This window comes from Sciurus carolinensis, chromosome 2, assembly GCF_902686445.1.
Source record: "Sciurus carolinensis chromosome 2, mSciCar1.2, whole genome shotgun sequence".
NCBI lineage: Eukaryota > Metazoa > Chordata > Mammalia > Rodentia > Sciuridae > Sciurus > Sciurus carolinensis.
Genome location: NC_062214.1, coordinates 14,334,200 through 14,355,042, shown reverse-complemented (window position 1 = coordinate 14,355,042; position 20,843 = coordinate 14,334,200). Strand labels below are relative to the sequence as shown.

The window sequence follows — 20,843 nt, the reverse complement described above, 5'->3', positions numbered from 1 at the left end:
TGTGTGTGTCTTGGCAAAACTTACATATTAAAATCTTTTCTAACCCCTAGGGTGCCGGTATTAGGAGGTATTAGGACCTTTGGAAGGTAATTAGATTGTGGAGGCATAGCCATCATGAATAGGATTAGTGTCTTAGAGGCCTCCTAGCCACCTCTACCATATGAGGACACAGCAAAAAAAAAGGAGCTATCTATGAGCCAGAAAGGGGTCCCTGAGCAGATATTGCATCAAACCGGTGCTTTGATCTTGGGTTTCCTGCCTCCAGAACTGTGAGAAATAAATTTGTCATTTATATGCCTCTCATTTATGGTATTTTGTTAATAGTAGCCTAAACAGCAAGACAACCTGAGTTGAAAATTACTCAGAACTGTAAATTGACAAATTATGATGATATTTACACTTTCATCCCCCAAATTGTTTTCAGCCTCATGATTGTTTTGTTTTTTGGTATACTGGGGATTGAACCAGAGGTGCTCTACATCCCCAGTCATTTTTAAAAACATTTTTATTTTAAAACATGGTCTCACTAAGCTATTGAGGCTGTCCTTGAGTTTGTGAGCCTTCTGTCTCAGCCTCCTGAGTAGCTGAAATCACAGGTGTGCACGATCACACTGGGACGGCCTCGTCGTTTGGAATCAATATACAAAAGTACTGGCTGAGCCTGGCTCGATCAAATGAAAGACATCCTGATTCTAACATATCTTTACTTGCCAATATTCTCTCAACCAAGGAAGGCAGAGGTAACTGTTTAAAGAAACTATCAGTTAATCGTGGGAAGAAGTGTTTAAATGAAACAAATTCTATAAATAATTGTCCAATAACATCTGTATATATTAGTCCACTAAGACTATAGTTAGCATACCTATTCCTTCCCTAGTAGAGCTGAATACATAATGTGGCTTTGATACGATGGTTAACTCTGAGTGGAAAATCTTAAGGTCAAAAAGTCAGCCTCCACTGTAATCCCAGCGACTCAGAGGTCAAGGCAGGAAGGTCACAAGTTTGAGGACAGGCTGGGAAATTTAGGGAGATTGTCTCAAACTAAAAAGAGTTGGAAGTATAGCAGTTCAGGGGTAGAGCACCCCTGGGTTCAATCCCCAGTATCACTAGGGGAGAAAAAAAAGTCACCTGCCAAAAAGTGGATACAATCCAAAGATCTGTCAGCTGATAAATGGATAAAGACAAGCAAAATGCATGCAATGGAATACACCTATTGTGCTTGGTTGAGGTTTGCTATTTAGATTTAAAATTTAAAATTCATTTTTTCAGTCACGTTAATCAGATGTGACCAGTGGCTACCATTTTGGACGGCACACATGCAGAGCATTTTCATTACTGCAGAAATTTGTATTGGGCACTACTGGGTTGAATCTGTGGAAAGAAGTAATCATGTCAGTCCATCACAGAAAAAATCCTGGGAAGAGGACAGAGGAGGGATGTTTTCCATTGTATACCGGTAAGCTGAGACTAGAGTTCAACCAGTGAAGCAGAAGACTGCAAGTACCTCCAGACTCCCTAGAATGTGTAGACCTTGGCCTGATAGGGATTGACAGTTTTGCTGGGCGTGGTGGCCCACGCCTAGAATTTGTTACTTGGGAGGCTGAGGCAGGAGGATCACAAGTTGGAGGTCAACCTGGACAATTCTGCAAGACCCTCTCTCAAAATGAAAGTAAAAAGAACTGAGGATGCAGCTCAATGGTAGAGCACCCCTGAATCCAATTCCCAGTACCGCTTACCCCCAAAAAAGAAGAATCAACAGTCCTATGGAGTCTGTGCTTCGCTAGAAACACCCGCTTCTGAGAAATGGGGAAACTCTGAAGCGCACCGGGAATCTAGACCCTTCAGCGAACAGAGACGCCAACACACGCAAGTCCACTGAGGACTCCAGGCCAGGAACCTCCTCCGCTCCAGGTTCCAGCACCACGTGGCGTAGCCAGCATCACGTGATCCAGGCGCATCGCCCAGCGGCCCCGCCCCGCTCGCGAGCCTCACGCCGCTTCCGGTAGGGGCGGAAAGCGGAAGTGTGGGAGGGTCTGCGGGGCGGGCTCCAGGAGGTCCGGGGGAGGATGGAGCAGTGAGCGGGGCTGGGCCGCTGCCGGCAGCGCCATGGAGACCGTGCAGCTGAGGAACCCGCCGCGCCGGTGAGGGGCCGCTGGATAAGAGGAAGGGCTTGGGGCGAGAGAGGGAAAGGCGGGAACTGGCCGAGGGGAGCCACCTGTGTGGGAGCCCCGGGAGAGGGGAGGGACCTGCGGGCCAGGCGGCTCCGCGCATGGGGCACCTGCCGAGTGAGGGGGATGTCTAGCGGTGAAGGTCCGGCGGAGCCGCTGAGCACCGTGAGCGTGGGGTGCTTAGAGGAGGCGCTCGCCTTGTGGGTGCTGCCCTGCGGAACGTGGCGGCAAGTTAGGGAGAGCACCTGCCGAGGCCCGGGGCCCCTCAGAGAAGGCTGTCCGACAGGGACTCTCGGAGGTTGGGGGCTTGATGAGAACCAGCGAGGAGGGGTCTGTACGTGGTGCAGAGAGGGAGGCGATGGATTTTTTAAGGGTCCTCGGTCCCACCCGAGGGGGCGTGCAGTCGGGGGAAAGAGTTGCGCGGAAGAGCTTTGCCTCCCAGGCCGAAGTTGCGCGAAGACAGGTCAAGGGTCTAGCCACGGAGAAGTTGATGGTGGATAGCATTTAGGATGGGGGTTCGTCGTGGTGTGCCCACTGAAGGATGCTGGTGTCATCTTTATTACTGATGCCCAGAATGCCTTCCTACTTTGCTTTACATCCGTCTCAGCCCTTCAAAACCCAACTTGGGAGGTAGATAAGGCTGGGTAAGCTGGGGTCTAGAAAAGTTGAGACACATGGACCCGGCCGACCATTAGTTCCAGATCCTAGTGGCACCCGGAATAGTTTTGGGTTAAGATCAGGGAGGTGGTTGATCTTGGAAAGTCTGAACTCCTGGATTGGTTGTATCATTGATTCCTGCTGTGGACTCCCGGGTCTTAATGCCACTCTGCCACATCTGGAGAAAAGTAGGGAGTACAGACTGAGGGAGTCCTGCTTCTCTCAGGTGCAGTATAATTAAATTGTTTCACGGAGAAGACATCTGACTTCCTGCTGCAGAAAGAGTACTAAAGTAGGAAGTGTTAAGTGGGTGGGAGTGCCAGCCAACCGAGAGGTGAAGGGTAGGGATTGACAGCCTGGGCAGCACTCTTGGGAGTTGTTTGAAGTGCACAAACATTGCAGAAGGCAAATAGCTTATTGGGATTGGCTCATGATTCACCAAGCATAGTGTGTCAAGACTGTGATCACTGCGATCGTTACACTCATGGACACTTACAGGGTGCCAGGCACTGTTCTTCAGTGTCTTCTTGTTGAACCCTGTGAAGTTGCTATTTGACCCTTTTGAACTATAAAAATGGTGGTTTCATATGGTTCACCTTACTAACTCACTGAATCCTCACAACAGTCATAGGACGTGGATATCCCTATATCTGTATTTTACAGATGGTGGAACTGAGAGAGGCTTGTGATTTACTGGAGTTAGTAAGAGGCAGAGTTGAGATTGTTATGTCCAGGTGGTCTGGTCCAAAGTCCGGGCTCTTAACTGTCTCACCCTCAGGCTCTCTGAAAATACCTGGTTTCACAGTCATTGTGTATGTTATTGTATATTTGCTATAGCACGGTAATGATCCAATTATGAATGTACACTGGTAATTTTTTTTTCTTGAAATACATTTACTCTTTTTCCTTAGTTTCTTTCTCCAAGGCCTTCATTTAACTGAAAAGAAGGTTAGGAGTCTGAGTTTTGTTTCTCTTTGCCTCATGTTGTGTAATCTTGGGCAAAGGAGTTAAACAGTCTTGTTTTTTGACCTCCTCATTCATATGTACCCTCTCCCCACTTTACTGGGGATTGAATGCAGAACCAATTTCTTTCTAGGCAAGTGCTCTACCACTGAGCTATGATCCCAGCCCTTTTTATTTTTTATTTTGAAACAGGGTATTGCTAAGTTGCCCAGACTGGCCTCAAACTTGCAATCCTCCTGTCTCAGCCTCTCACGTAGCTGGGATTACAGCATGCACTACCACATCCAGCTCATTCCTTGATCTTTTGAATTTAAAAAAAAAAAGTGTTATAAAAGTGCAAAAGAAGAACTTTGCAGGAATGAATTAATGACTGGTGTTTTCCTGCTCATTATAACTAGTAGTCTAATTTGCAGTAGCTTAATTTTATCATTTATATTAGTTTGTTAGGAATGCCATAACAAAGTATCACACCTGGGTGGTTTAAACAACAGAAATTTATTTTCTCATAGTTCTGGAGGCTGCAAGCCTGAAGTAAAGTGTGATGGCAGAATTATTTTGTAGCCTCTCTGGTTTATAGATGACTGTTTTCATAAGGTCTTTCCTCTGTGCCTGGGTCCTCTTCTCAGAAGGACACCAGTCATATTGGATTAGGGTCACCCATATGACCTCATTTAATTACTTCTTTACAGGTCCTAGCCACAAAACACAGTAACATTCTGAGATACTGGGAATTAGGACCTCAACATATAAATTGGGATAAGGAGAAACACATTTAAAATGTCATTATCATTTAAAAAAATTCAACTTATATTTGTGGTAACCTATATTGAATTCTGTTTGAAAAGAGGGATAAGTATACATAAATAAAATGAGGCTTTCAGCAGTTCTGAGATAGAAGAAAGAGGTTTGAGAAATAGCCAGACCTCTGAGTAAACACTTCATAAAAATCATTATTTTGTTTGGAAAGATATAGATGTCTTTCAGAGATTCAGATGGCATGCATTTCCAATAGTCCTGAGGCAGGAAATGCTCTTTGTGTTCATGAGTTTGACATTTGTGTGTGATTGAGTGGATGATGATAGAGTGGTGTCTTACGTGAGACTTAGTGATTTTAAAAAAGTGAGCTGCCATTAGATAATGATGCATTGGAAGGCATAGAGTACATTCCTGGGATGCCAGCCTTCCTTGTAGCTGTCTGACTTAGGAGAAGAACATCCACCAATATTTGGTCCTTGGATTTTGTATTGACCAGTCTTGTTTGTTATGAGCAAGCCCTGGAGCTGCTTATGACCTGGGGAAGTCTAGCTGAGAGAGCTTCGTCTGCAGTGTCAGACTGTTTTGGTAATAGTACCCCATGGTACCCCATGGTGTAAAATATCACTGTGAGTCACTCATCAAAAGATTTTCCTTATAAGTCTTATTTGTTGATAATCTAGTAATACTTTTTAGGTGAAATTCTGTTTTATTTTGATAACTCACAAAGATGACTGATTGAAGGTATAATTCCCATCTTTCTTTGTTGATCCATTTAACACATTTTTTGCCCATCTTTGGTAACTAGGTATCAGAGATGCAAAGCTCCTTTAAGTTCAAGTTGTTTTAAATAACTCCAGATCAAAAATAAAAACCCACTTAGATTGTTTTAAAGAAGTATCTGAGCAGTCATATAAAGTTTGTCAGAGTATTATCAGAGCCTTGCAATTGTCTCTCTCATGCTAGTGACAGTTTCCTTTGTTATTCTGTGGTCTCTGTAGCATAGTTGAAACAGTGAGTTTTGTTTTTTGTAAACCACAAGAGTCAACACTTCAAAGAAACACATTTGATCTTCCTTTATATAAACTGTTTATAAAACTCTATACTCGATGAATGAAGTATTGTCCACTTATTTTTTTCAGCACTGGGTATTGAACCCAGGCCTTATATTCCAAGGCAAACACTCTGCTCAGCCCTTTTGGTTTTATTTTGAATCAGTCTTACTTAGTTGCTCAGGCTGGCCTTGAATTGGCGATCCTGCCTCAGCTCTGTAAGTTGTAGGGATTACAGGCATGTACCAGCATGCCTGGCCCCTATCCACTTTTATGTAGTAGTAATGTACCAAAAAAAAAAAAAAAAAAACAAAAACAAAAACCCTGGCATATGAGGTATTCATTCCAATTTAAAAATTCATAGAAATTTCAGTTCTGAAGTTTAAGAAGAGTTTCACTTCAGCCTTTTCTGTTTTGAAGCTGGGATTTTTTTATGATGTCATTGGAATTTAATTTGGGGATCTTTTGATTTCCCCACCTCCCTCAAAGGTCAATGTGGTCGTTGTATTTTATTGATCTTCAGGTTAAGATAAATTAAGGCAATGACTTTAAGCAGTTCTTCATTTCTCTATTATATAGAGTTTTTGATATATAGAGTCCCTACTATATATAGTCCTTGATAAGTATAAAATTCTGTGAGATTGCCCTCTTGAGGTCATTGCTTATTGGTACATTTAATGTGGTCAGATTTTTTTCAATCTTCTGATTTTCCTATTTTCTGTACAAAGGTATATATTTATGTATGTGTGTTGTATGTATTTTTAAATTCAGGTCTTAAGAATTGGTATTGTGTGGCTAGCTAGTTTAGACCCTTTTTTTTTTTTTTTTTTTAATACAAGAAATCTCCAGGGTGACTACTTCCATATTTCACCATTTCCTGAGCTCTCTTTTCTTTGTTGTCCTTTGTAATTTCAGGAAGCCGTTGTGTAGACAGTGCACTTTGTGTGTGCGCACGTGCACACACACATACACACACAAGCACATAGATATTCCTTAGGAAGCTTTCTTTAAGTCTCTTAATTTTTGGAGGTCTCATAGTTTTAATAGTATTTTAACTTGTTACCCTATGTATGTTGCAATTGCCTAGTGTGGTTGGTAAAATTTGAACTGTTTGGAGGTTGTGAGCAGCCACGTATCTTTGATTTTTGGGGACTAGTCTAAGTACGTGGCTGCTTGTGGGAGGGTCTTTGTGATACTGAAATTCCCAGCTGCCAAGATCTTTTTCACTTTTACTTACATCTAAATGTATACTTTCCACTTTCTATTTCTGTGATACCTATAAACTTACGTGTTTTGACAAAATTACCAAAACCTTGCTAATAAAATGTAAAGATCCTGTTTTCCTTGGCTACTAGTCCAATTCATGTTTCAGTACATAATTAACCTCATATTAAACATCTTTCCTGAAGAGATGACTGTCATTTTTTGGACTCTTGAGATTTAAATGGATTCTAAAGGATTTATTTTATGCTTGAATCAATTCTATAGCATTTTAGCCACACAACAGTTAATTTTCTGTTTAAATTTTCCAGCAGTGGGGACTTCTTAAGGCAGTCAGCACCACTGTAGGATTCTGTATATTGAACTGAAGTCTGAATCTTGGCAACTCCTCATCTTGTCTTGTTTTTACTTATCACATGACCTAGAACTAGTATTTCTCTTTCAGAAAGTTTCTTAGCTTGCCTTTGTTATTTATTTATTTATTTATTTTTTGTGCTGCTGGGGATTGAACCCAGGGCCTTGTGCTTTTGAGGCAAGCACTCTCTCAACTGAGCTACATCCCCAGCCTGTTGTTATTTATTACCGAAGACTTTGTAGAGAAATTCCTAGGAAAATTGTGAAATGTGATTCATTGTATGATTTAGTTGCTAGGAAGTAAAATACATCTCATGTTTTATATTATTTTATTTTCACAGGCAGCTGAAAAAGTTGGATGAGGATAGTTTAACCAAACAACCAGAAGAAGTATTTGATGTCTTAGAGAAACTTGGAGAAGGGTGAGTGTGGAGAAAATATAGTTAAACAATGGGTCACAGTCTTTTACCTGCCCTAACACCTGAAGAATGTGAACCTTTCTCATGACAATAACTCTCAACTCTGAGGAAAAGAAAAAAATGTTGGCTATCATCATGGGTCTAAGTGGGGCAGATAGTAAATTTACTGCTCAGAATGCCCTTCCTCACTTGAATCACCATTATAGAAAGATTTAATGATTCCCAGTCTTTAGTATCAAGGATATCTGTTATATTTTTTCTTCCAGAATCTGGGGTTTGTATTATTGTACTGGTTAACAGAGAGCACTAATTAAATTAAAATTCATTAGAAGTTTTAAAAATCAGACATGTATGTTTATTTGCTGCTCATGGCTTCTGATTAATATGCAATAAATGTGGTTTCAGTAAAAACAATGAAATTCAGTGTTTTAGTTATTGCAGATTTGTGAGATTTAGTAAATAAATCAAAGATGGTCACCACCTTTACACTTCCCTAGGAAATTCATAATCCCATTTTGGGAAACAGTGGACTTTTTGGAATACAGACTTGTGAACGAGTTTATAAAATGTTGCTGAAATTATATTTAGTAATAGTGGCCATTTTTGACTTTTATGATACAGTAAGAGTTACATTACCTTTAAAAAAAACTTTTACAAACCCTTTTAATTCTGTTTTTCTTCTGTAACAACAAGGACATTAAAATATTAGGAGCACCTTAAGTTTTTGTTGTTAACTTTTGAGTAGATAGTAAATTCATATGATTCAAAATTCAGACAGTATAAAAATGTATACAATTAAAAAAAAATCTTCCCTCTGTTGCTCTCACACCCAGAAGCACACCATTGTAGTAGTTTCTTATGTATCTTTTAAAGATAGTTTATGCATGTGTGAGTGTGTGTGTGAGAATTTTTAATCCCTTAGTACTGCTGGTGCAAGAGAAGACCTGACATCAACTTTATTTATTTAGGAAGTACTGGGGATTTATCCCGGGACATCACACATGCTAGGCAGGCAGGCATTCTACCACTGAGCTGTATCCTCATCCTGACTGTATTGTTATTACGTTAGTTTTTAGGTTTAGTGTTGTTACCTATGCCTAACATAATCTGTAAAATATGAAGTCCAATTCTGGATTACATGGAATAGTTTTTCACAGATTACCTCCTTGTAAAAAAACGTCAGTCTTTGATTTTTTGTAAGTTGGAAAAATACTGTTTTGGAGTTCAGCAAGCATCAAGCAGAGAAGGGAAGTAAAAGATGACAACAGCTGTGCTGTCAAAAGACAAGTCCAAGATGACTCTGAAGACTGCCAGTTGACTGGCGTCTTCAAGGTGTGGGGAAGTGGAAGTCCCTCTACCTCTGCTGCCTGTGTTTTCAGTCAGCTTGGTATCCTTGCTACTTGCCTGCAGGCAATGAGTCCATGATCCTTTAATCTAACAGTGCTCTTAGGTTGTAATTAAGGTAAAGAATGGAAGGAATATTTGACTTACTTTCATTTTTAATAGCAGTATGTTACAGGAATAAGAGTATAGACTCTGAAGTCACACAGACCTGTGTTAAAATCCTTGGTCTACTAATTATTAGTTGTAGTAAACAAGTGAGCTTGAGCTTAATGTTTGCAGCCTCACAGTTCTCATCTATAAAGTGGTGATAATAATAGTATCTACTTCATAGTCATGGCAAATGTTATATGAAATAATAGAGGTAAAGAATAAATATGGTGCTTGTTCAATCCCGGGTTAACTCCTCCCCCCCCAAAAATTTTTTTTTTAAGTCTTAAAGAATATTTAGGTGTTTTTACTGGTGATTCTGAGTTGATTGGGTTTGAGGAATATAAAAAAAATAAATAAAAAAAGCCATAATATGGAATGTAATATAAGAATGAAATAAACTGTTACTTTTAATATCATATTTTAGATCATGGATGTCTTCAGCAAGGAAATCAGAAATTTCCCTGCAACAGTATCACAAAAGAGAAAAACAGTAAAGTTCAGGGATTTTTTTTCATGCTGTCACCTTATTGCACTACTGGGGAGTGAACCCAGGCCTTACACATGGCAGGCAAAAGTGCTTTACCACTGAGTTATATCCTTAGCCCATCTTGTTGCTCTTTTTAAAAATTATTATTTAAAATTTTTTGGTACTAGAACTTGAACTCAGGGGTGCTTTACTACTGAGTCACATCCCCAGCCTTTTTAAAAAAAATTTTATTTTGATACAGGAGTTTGCTAAGTTGCTTAGGGCCTCTCTGAATTGCTGAGGCTGGTTTTGAACTTGTGATCCTCAGCCTCCTGAGTCTCTGGGATTACAGGCATGTGCTGCCTCCTGGCTCCTTGTTGCTCTTTTAAATGACACGGTAGATACTTGGATTTCTGTCATCTAGAATCAGTGAACCTGAGCATGCTTTATTGACATAGCAAGATCCTGAAGGAAGACCTTAATTGTACTTTTGTAAACAGAAAATGCCATGCCATCCTTAAATTTTTTCTAGAGAATGAGTGGATTGTGAGCTTTTACTGACTTGTATCTTGTGAAATGAGCTCTTGCTAAAGAACTTATTGGATTCTGGAGCTGCACTCATGCTGTGTTATGGGGAAGTCATGTGGATCTGGAACAGGGCAAAGCCAGAACTACAGGCCAGGACGACTGGAGAGCACTTGGAAAGTGTTTTGAATTGAAGCCTACTGCCTTTTTCTTCTGGTATACTTAAAATTTTACACAGTGACTCATTTAAATTTTTATCATAGGATAATAGCAAAAACACTACAGTAGTCTGTGGTTTCATAGTAAGTGGTATTGACAAATAACACTTACACTTGGTTAGGTTGCTTTAGATACTGTGTGAAACTCCTACTTCACCATCTTTGTTTTCTGGCAGTTAAAATTCATTAAGTCATTAGTTTGGTGGTGGTTGTAAGGAATCAGGTCTAATAAGTAACTTGCCTTTAAGTGCGTATGATTGCTGAAGTTTTCTAACATTCCTTTCTCCCTCCGTCCCTTCCCCCCGCCCCCCGCCCCTCATTCGTTCATGCTAGGGTTTGAATCCAGGGGTGCTTGACCACTGAACTACATCCCTGACCTTTTTTATTTGTTATTTTGAGACAGGGTCTTTCTGAGTTGCTTAGGGCCTGACTGAACTACTGAGATAGCTTTGAACTCATGGATCTTCCTACCTCAGTCTCCCAAATGACTGGGATTACAGGGCCTGGCTTTAACATTTCTTCATATTACTGTGGAATCATGACTGTTAATTGTTCATGTGAACTATTGGAGTTTTGTTTGCCATCAAGATAATATAGGGGATCAGGCCGAGGTACTCAGGAGACCAAGGCAGAAGGATCCCAAGATAGAGGCCAGTGCTACTTAACAAGACCGTGTCTCAAAGTAAAATACAAAAAGGACTGGGAAGTAGCTCAGAAATAGAACACTCCTGAATTCAATCCCTAGTACTGAGGAAAGAAAGGAAGAAGGGAGGGAAGGAGGGATAAAAAGCACAGAGGGAAAGTATGGAGATTGTTCTGGCATGATTGCTAAGTGAGTGCATGCAGAGATCTCTCCATTTCTAATATTTTTAAAATGATGAAATTAATTCTCTTAAATATTTAATCATTATAAAAACATTTAAATTTATCTTTTATAATTAATATACATAGGACCAGGGATAGAAAAGAATCTACCATAATAAGGGGAAGGAAAAGTATGAACTGTCATTTCTGCTTCCTGGTTGCCATATCCTGAGCTGTTCTTCTTTGCCATGCTCTTCCACCTTGATGTTCTGCTTTGCCTTTGACTCAGAGCTATGAAGTCAGCTGGCCATGAACTGAATCTCTGAAACTATGAACCCCAATTTTTTGGTACTAAGACTGAACCCTGGAGCACTTAACCACTGAGCTACATCCCAGCCCTTTTTATTTTTTATTTTGCCACAGGATCTTGCTAAGTTGCTTAGGGCCTCACTAAGTTCTTTGGCTGGCCTCAACCTGTGATCCTCCTATCTCAGCCTCTTGAGTCCCTGGGATTACAGGTGTGTGCCCCAATACCCAGCTCCAAATAAACTTTTCCTCCTCTTTTAAAAAAAAAAAAAAAAAAAAAAAAAAAGGAAGAAAGAAAGAAAGGAAAAGAAGAAGAATTGTGCATCCAGTCGAACTGTCTTTCCCGAGTAAAGCGGAAATACATTTTCAGATGTGCGGGATCTAGTGTATCAAGAATACCTTTGGATGGAAATAACAGAATACTTAGTTAACAGGGGGTAACCTATAAAGACATTTAATAACTAAACAATAAATTTAGGGATAAGAGATTCCTGAAATGATTAATTACTCAATAGTGGTTTGGTGTTTGGGCAATCGAAGTCTGAACGTGGTTGCATTTGTTTCAAGCATCATCTTTATAAGACAATAATCAAAGCAATAAGGGAAGTGGCAGGTGGAAATGGGTCTTCTTGTGTGCTTGTCTCTTACCTGGAAAGGAAATCTTGATCAGAAAACCTTCAGCAGAATTCTAGTCAAATGTCGTTGGCCAGAACTAGGTCATATGCTTGCTGCTGGGTCAGTGACTGGCATAAGGTAAAAGGAATACTGTGACCAGTTTGGCTAGTGTGATTTATCCTCTGGGACCAAGTACATTGCCATCCCAACAAATCAAGATTTGATTTAGGAAAGAGGAAGAGTCTGTGGTTGAGTCTTCCACACAGGTCAGCAGTAACCTTTCTGTAGTAAAAGGGTATTTGATGCCCTATTTAAGCGTCATCATACTAGTTTTATAAATACAAGAATTCTGATGGAATTTTTATGTGCCCATCATAGATTTTTTTTAAAAAAATTGTGTGTTATTTGACATTGAAATTATTCTTGAGCATCTTTTTGGCAGCTGGTGTGTTCTGCTAGTTTGACATATTAGGTGGCACTGTTGTCTTGATTTTTTTTTTCCTTATTTTTTTTAACCCCATCAAGATGTTATATAGAAACGTGTGCTTGGGAAAGATGAAAGACAATTTACTCATTATTATTTCATTGGGAGCCTCCCTGGAGTCCAATGAAAAATCTATGTAAGATGATGATGGTATCTCATTTGAACTATCACAACTAGTTTCTAAGGTAGTTTATATAATTGTCATTTTACACATGAGAAAATTGATGCACACAGAGTTAATGATGTGTGTATAAGTAATAGCTACTGTGTAGTGGTCGTTTAAATTCTAAATTTAATCTTACAGTTTCCAAGTTGAATGGATATGTAAACTCTTTATTTTGATAGTAAGCTCTTAAGGAAAGATGGAATAAAAGGTGAAAAATTTGGTATGTGCAATGTTCATCCGATACTAATATTGAAAAAAAAGATTAGAACTTTATTAGTTTTCATAATATTTTAAGCATTATTGCAAGTAAGGGAAACAAGGACAAAAACTTATGGTACCCAGAGCAAATGTAATAAACACTTCGATATTGTATTCCAGTGTAGACGTGGAGAGAAAACGAACATCGTAATCAGACACCTGGGTTCAAATCCTGCACCAATCACTTATTTATTACTTGTGTAACCTTGTATAAATCATATAACTTCTCTGAACCTTTTCTTATTTACTTGTAAAGTAGGAATAATCACCTCTTACTCATTGTTTGTTTTTTTTTTTTTTTTCAAATAAGGATACACTGAAATATGCAGTTTCTAGGAGACATCAGGCATGTAGTACATGGAAGCTATTTCATAATTCATAAATTTAGAAATGAAATTTTTAAGGTGCCATTTTTTTCCCCAGAGTACTTTAGCTATCTCAATTTTGCAAATGTAATTAAGAGTGCATGTATTAGATACCTAGCTAAATAGGATTGTGAGTTGGTTGTATTGTGCCACTTCTTATCTCTTGGTTTGCCTTTGATTTTGTAAATGTTTTCCCTCCCCAATTTTAGGTCCTATGGCAGTGTATACAAAGCTATCCACAAAGAGACCGGTCAGATTGTTGCTATTAAACAAGTTCCTGTGGAATCAGACCTGCAGGAGATTATCAAAGAAATTTCTATAATGCAGCAATGTGACAGGTAAAGACACATGGGACTCTTTTGAAGAGAACATGGTTTTGGATTTGCTGTGATTACATTTAGAGTTTGACACCTAGAGATTCATTTTCTTAGATATTTTTGTAGAAGGGAGAGGTCAATAAAGTCACTGGGTATGGTCTTTTTCAGAAAGACTGTGATGAAAAAGTTTTGTTTTCCTTGCTAAATTATTGTTTCTGTTTTTGCATTTTATTCCTCCTTCAGTGAGCCCACTTAGAAACCAGGAAGAAGAGGCAGAAGGTGGTGTTGGCTTTTTCTGGTTTTGTTTTGATAATGATCTCTTTTACTTCCTACTGAGAGAGTGTTTCTACAGAGACAGCTAAGACAAACTAATTCAGATGATTTTTAACTCTAGAAACCTTAGACTATTAGATTTGCCTATAAAAAGAGAATACTTATTTATGTATTACTATTCCTTACTTCACATTAAAATTTTTTTTTCAAACTGAGGTAGTTAAGTATTTTATTTTTGAGGAACTAAGATTTGTCAAATGTTGTAAGCAGGAAGTCAGGCTGAAAGGTAACCGCAGAAAAGCATGTGGTTTACTCTGAAATTCCGTGACAACATGGTTTCATTGCTGTGATGGAGCAGGCTTCCCCAGCACTGTTTAGATTAGAGAGAAACAAAGTTAAGGACAATGCTAGCTACAGGGAGTTGGACGTAGTGGTTGAAAACTTTTTGAACTTAAGGCTACATTCATTCTTTATGGTCAGATCAGCTTAGTACCTCCTATTTTTTAAAGTTTCAACATTAGACTGAACATTTCTTTTCTCCCTTCCCCCCTTTCTGGTTTTTTTTTTTCTATTTTTGTGGTTACTGTCTACTTGATAAAACCCCCATTTTTCTTGATTGTATTGGCCAGATTCAGTTAACAGTTTTTCTTTTCCTTTTCTTTAAGATCCATTATGGGGGAACTGGGGTTGTAGCCCAGTGATAGAATGCTTGCCTGGCATGTGTGAGGCACTGGGTTCGATCCTCAGCACCACGTAATAAATAAATAAAATTAAAAGTATCATGCCCATCTACAACTAAAAATATTAAAAAAAAAAAAAAAAAAAAGATCATTATGGGAACTCTTTCCATTTGGCTAATTGGGACTTTGTCCAAATAGGGTATAGAAATGTTCCTAATTAAAGAAAAGATGTTTTGAAGATCCTACTCTGTGTAAGCACTGTAAAGAATACAGAGACTGGGCCCAGTCCTGGGAGTTTATAGACTAATTGGACAGGTCAGCATACATGTGTGCAGGGAAATCTTGTCAACAGTACCAGACTGTATAGAACATACTGCAACAGTAAGTACCTCACAGAGGCAGTAAATGCTACAGAGTTGAGGGAAGGGAGAGTACAAGTGGGGATCTGAACCTTGGAGACTTGGTCATCCATTTGTTCTTAATATTCAGTGTGTGTGTGTGTTTTCCCTCCTGTCTTTGTAGGCATATTTCCCAAGGTTGAAGGAGCAAACATTTGAAATTCTAAGAGTTAATGAAGCCAAGTTAGTTTTAGCATCTTTGGGTTTTCTTCAATTTTATTTGGCCATGATAACAATCTAGCCAATCAGAGGGCAGATTGTTTCATTTTACTGGGACATTTGATTTCTCTCTGAAAAATTTTTTTTTTTTTTGGTGGTGCTGGGGATCGAACCCTAGGCCTTGTGCTTGCTAGGCAAGCACTCTACCAACTGAGCTATATCCCTAGCCCTTCTCTGGAAATTCTTGTTTGGTATCTCTCTTCAAGCTTGAGACCTAAAATTTCAGATTTGATCCTGAATATTTATTTCATAATAGATTATATGATGCTTTGTTATCACAAAGTATATATCACTTCTTAGAAAAATGCAAAGAAGGAAATAAAATCACTTTTCCTGGCCAGACATGCCTGTAAACCCAGTGGCTCAGGAGGCTGAGGCAGGAGGATTATAAATTCAAAGCCAGCCTCAGCAACTTAGTGAAACCTGTCTCAAAATAAAAAAAAAAATAAAAAAGGCTGGGGATGTGACTCAGTGGTACAGTGCCCTGGGTTCAATCACCACCACCCCCCCCCCAAAAAAAAAAAAAGACTTCCTTTTGGAGAAATCATCATTGTTAAATACTCCTTGATATATATATCCATGTGTCTTTTTGGAGTTTTACTGTGCTTATCTTTTTGTAACCTGCATTTATTTAGTGTTGGTAACCAGGGTATCTTCTTACATTATCAAATTTTCCTCTAGAACATTCTTCATAAGTTCATGATGTTCACTGTATATATATACATATATATATATATGTTCACTATATATATATATCATTATTTATTAAATGTGTTAAATAAATTTTCTAATGTTGGACATTTAAATGGTATCTGAATTTTCACTTCTATTAACAGTTCTGTGTTCTAACTTTCTTTTTGAACATACATATTTCTTTTCTGAAGATAAATTATAAACTTAGAAATGCTTGTTAAATTACTCACCATTTTTTGTACTTTTGATATTTATTACGTTTTGGAAAAGCTATCCCCTCTTATATTGTTAATCAGGAGAGTGCTTATTTTAGCCTTAACTAGAAATAATTGATCTTTTGAGATGGAAATTAGTTTTCATATATTTAACAGAATGAATTAAATGTTTGAGCTCGTTCCACTAATTTGTATTGTGTCTCTCTGTAGCCCTCATGTAGTCAAATATTATGGCAGTTATTTTAAGAACACAGACTTGTGGATTGTTATGGAGTATTGTGGTGCTGGTTCTGTATCTGATATCATTCGATTACGAAATAAAACGGTAAGTTTACTTTCTGGGTGAATGATGCTGAGCCAGTCTTCTCGTACCATCTTTTCTCTTGCCTTTTTGTTCATGTGCTGTTTTCACTACTGCCATATCTAGAGAGATGACTGTCACATTTCACTTTTTCTATGGTTCTTTCCTCCTTGACTCTTGTTAATCCTGTAGTTTTGACATCATCTCAATCTAGTGATTTTTAACATGCTTAATTTTTTACTGTGGGAAATGGGACTCTCAAATCCTGGTTATGGAATGAATTTTGAATGTTTAATTTTGGATTTGAATTTCTCCTCCTACCCAACATATTCTTAGATTAACTACTATTTAATATTAATCAGAGAATAATCTCATTATGGAAAATTATTTGCCATTATGTGATTTCTGGAACAAGACCTACGAGTCATGGGTTATAGTTCTGTTTTAGTTGCTTAAACTCTGTTTATTCATTCGGTCAGCATTTCTAGAACACTGCTTTAGGCCTTTAGTAAAGCAGTCAATAGAACAGACAACCCTGCTTTCATGGTAGTGCACTTTCTAGTAGGGCACCAAAATCAAATCACTTGGGAATTAGAAACAAAATACCAGACAGTGATAAATGCTATGAAGAAGATGAATGAGGATGAAGTGGTGTTAAAGTGATAGAGTGCCTGGTGGGCTACTGCAGTGTAGGTGGTGGTTGAGAAAGGTCATTCAGAAGAGGTAACATTTAAAGTAAGATAAGAAAGGAACACCTGAAATGCAGGTGGAGACTATCCAGTGCAGAGACCCCGAGGCTGGGATGAGTTTATCATGTTTGTGTGTTAGAAGGAAATAGGCAAAGGAGAAACTGTAGGAGATGATTTGCATTTTAAAAAGACAACTTGGTTTCTGTATAGATTGTGAGTGTTAGGAGTAAAAGCAGGGGAATTTTAGCCTTCTGGGCTTGTTTGGTTTTTGGTCTTGATACAAAAATAGGAATAATGATAACCATATTAAATATTTGCATAGTTGTGAAAATTAAGTATATAAAAGTATTTGTAAATTGTGCATTGCTATACAATTTTTAAGGTGAGGGCTGCTTTGAAACTCAGTCATAAATTTTGGGTTATCTGTACCACTATTTCCTTTTCTTAATTTATGCTATTCAGAGTTGCTGATGTTTTCTTAATCAAGTAGCAAGGTTTTTAGCTAGGAATAAGCTAGGTATGGTGGTGCAAACCTGTAATCCCAGCAACTGGGGTGGCTGAGGCAGGAGAATGGCAAGTTTGAAGACCGCCTCAGCAACTTAGTGAGACCCTGTCTCAAAATAAAAAAGAAAAAGATCTGGGGATGTCAGTGTTAAAGTGCCCCTGGGTTTGAACTACAGTACCACAAAGTAAATAAATAAATAAATAAAAATAATAAAAATTTAGCTAGGTGGATTATCCAAACATAAAAGAAATTTAAGGAAATTCCAAAGCTTTGAAAATTTATTGATTTGGAAAATGGGATCCAGAGCTGCTTATGTGCAACATGAAGTTGTTTTGTTTCGGGTATTTTAAAACAACTCAAAATTAATTTTGATGGCCCTTTTGGTATTTATTGAGATTTTAATATTAGTTCATTATATTTATAATTTTAACTATTAAATGCAGTTTTAAAGTATAATTATTTTAATTATAATAATTTTAACTATTACCCATTATTTTACCAAATGTTATAATTCTACAATGTACAGCACTATAGTCACTAGCCAGGTATGGTTATTGAAATGTGGCTGATCTGAAATTAAGATGTGTTTTAATTATAAAATATGCACCAGATTTTGAAGAATGATTAACAAAAAAGTAATTTAAAAAAATTGATTTTTTTTATTGATCACATAGTAGTAGAATGGTAATATTTTAGATACATATGGTTAAATAAAAATGTATTGTGAAAATTAATTTTAGTTTCTTGTTTCTTTTAATGTGACTATTCTATAAACATCAAATTATATTTTTGACTTCCATTATATTTCTCTGGGCAGTGCCGCTTTAATTGACTGAGCTGGTTAGAATAAAGAAAAAATTTGAGTTATGAGCTTTGTTCTCTTCATATGCTAAATTCTAGCCTGTTACCTTGCTAATAGTATTTGTTTGAAGTTTCATGGAAACTATCATTTATAGCATGTGGCCTTAAATTACTCAAGTTAACTTGCTTGACTTGTCTGTGACTTAACTTCATTTTTATAAAATTTTATAAAATGACAGTAATAGTACCTCTTTCTCACTTAGTTGTTATAAGGATTTAATGAGTTTTAAAAAGTAGCGCTTAGCATTAAACACTTAGAAATGATTGCCAGTTTTTAATACTCTTAGCATAGTGCCTGGTTCACCATAGGTGCTTGTTAAATATTTGTTAATTGATTGTGTGGTGAATATTAAACCATGATTAATCATGGTGTTTAGTAAACCATTTGATTTTTGTGTGTGTGTGTGTTTGGTGCTGGGGATTAAACAAGTTCTTGTATGTGCTAGACAAGCATATAAATTGATTTTTATGACTCTCTTAAAGAAAGGTGATATTCCTATTTTGTATATTGAAAAATTGAGATTAAGAGAAATTCAACAACTTGCTTAAATCACCTTAAGCTAGAAAGTATAGTTAAGAGTAAAGTCTAGGTCTTTCTAATCCTATATTCTACACATTTGGTACCATTGCACACTCCCTTTTAAATGTGAATTGTTTGTTCAAAGGTGAACCATCTAAGAGTTTGTTGATACATTGAGTTTGTTAGGACTTGGGTTAGATCTACACAAATTCAGCATTGGTCTAATTCTGTGCCAGTCTCCAGCATTCTTGATTTCATTTAGCCATCATCATTTGGCAATTATTTTCTTAGCACCATGTGTCAGGTCACTTTTTTGGTATTAGGGATATAAAAGTAAACAAGTCAAAACCTTATGTTTTGAATAGGGAAGACATTATACAAATAGGTATATAAATAATGCATAATATGTCAGATGGTGATGTGCTGCTCTGATAAGGTGAAATGGATAAGTGAATACAGAATGATCTAGGAATGGAGTTGGGAAGATCTCTCTGTTTTTTTTTTTTTTGTTGTTGTTGTTGTTTTTGATGAGATGACATTTGGACAGAGACAGTGGAGCAAGAAAGCAAACAGTATGATATTTGGTTGAAGAGCATTGTAGGCAGAGAGAATAGGCAGGTAAAAGGCCCAGAAGGAGAAGTATGCTTGGAGTATTGAAGGAACACCAAGGTAGACTGCATGATTGGGACAGAATAAGAAAGGTGGAAAGTAGGAGAAGATGAAGTTGGATAGGCAGCTGGGAACCTGATTATTTCAGATCTGGTAAAATCAGATTTTCATTTTGTTTTGTTTTTGCAGTACTGCAAATTAAACCCATGGCCTCATGCCATCAAGGCAAGTGCTATATCCCTGAGCTGTGTCCCTAGCCCTTTTTAAATTTTTATTTTGAGATGGAGTCTTGCTAAGTTGTCCAGGCTGGTCTCAAACTTCAGGTTCTTCTGCCTCAGCCTCCCAAATAGCTGGAATTAAAAGCATGCACCCCCATGCCCAGCAGCTCTTGTGCTGGCTTTTATTTTGAGAGACTTAGGAAGCCACTGGTAAGTTTTAAGCAGATCTGGCTTACATTTTAAAAGGTTTGTTATGTGTGAAAGATATAGAGAGAGTATCAAGGGCAGAAGCAATGAAACTAGTTAAGAGATTGTTAGAACAGCTCAGGCAGATCATGATGGTGATTTGGACCATGGTGGTTATCAAGGAAATATTTGGATAGATTTTGAAGATAGAGAAGAATGAAGAATGACCTCAATGTTTTTGGTTGGAGCAACTGAAAGAATGACGTTACCTTTTACTGAGAAAGGGAGCACTGGGGGAAAAGTAGAGTAGGTTGAGTGGGTAGGAGGGGAAGGGTCGGATGGAGGTGGAAATAATAAATTTCATTTTGACATGTTCTGCTTATGATGTTTGAAAGCTTTTGAGTTAGATGTCGTAGGGGGATATATGAATCTGCTGTTCGAGAAGAGATTTTGTCGGGAAACGACTTGGGGAGGAGTCAGCATGTAGATGGCATTACAAGCTGTTAATGGGTTGAACAAGATATTAGTTTATAGTCAAGAAAAGGAATTTAAGTCTTAACCTTTTTTAAAAAACTTATTCTGATGCATAATGTAAATAGATAAAATTTGAACTTCTTGTTCTTTTTTCAGTTAACAGAAGATGAAATAGCTACAATATTACAGTCAACACTTAAAGGACTGGAATACCTCCATTTTATGAGAAAAATACACCGAGACATCAAGGCGGGAAATATTTTGCTAAATACAGAAGGACATGCAAAACTGGCAGATTTTGGAGTAGCAGGTCAACTTACAGTAAGTAAAAATGTTACTTGTATTGATACTTTCAGCCCTGTCCTGAGGAAGCTATTCTTTTTATTTATTAAAAACA

General features: G+C 37.8%; 1 protein-coding gene across 1 annotated transcript in view; it reads left to right on the top strand.

Annotated features, from left to right (window-relative positions):
- The first annotated feature begins 2,031 nt into the window (after window positions 1–2,031).
- Window positions 2,032–20,843, top strand: part of Stk4 (serine/threonine kinase 4) — a 93,484-nt gene continuing 74,672 nt past the window's right edge. The window contains exons 1-5 of the mRNA XM_047541029.1: window positions 2,032–2,141; window positions 7,510–7,590; window positions 13,498–13,626; window positions 16,294–16,408; window positions 20,603–20,767. Coding sequence (XP_047396985.1) covers window positions 2,107–2,141; window positions 7,510–7,590; window positions 13,498–13,626; window positions 16,294–16,408; window positions 20,603–20,767 — 525 coding nt within the window. The 5' untranslated portion in view covers window positions 2,032–2,106. The remainder of the gene's footprint in view (window positions 2,142–7,509; window positions 7,591–13,497; window positions 13,627–16,293; window positions 16,409–20,602; window positions 20,768–20,843) is intronic.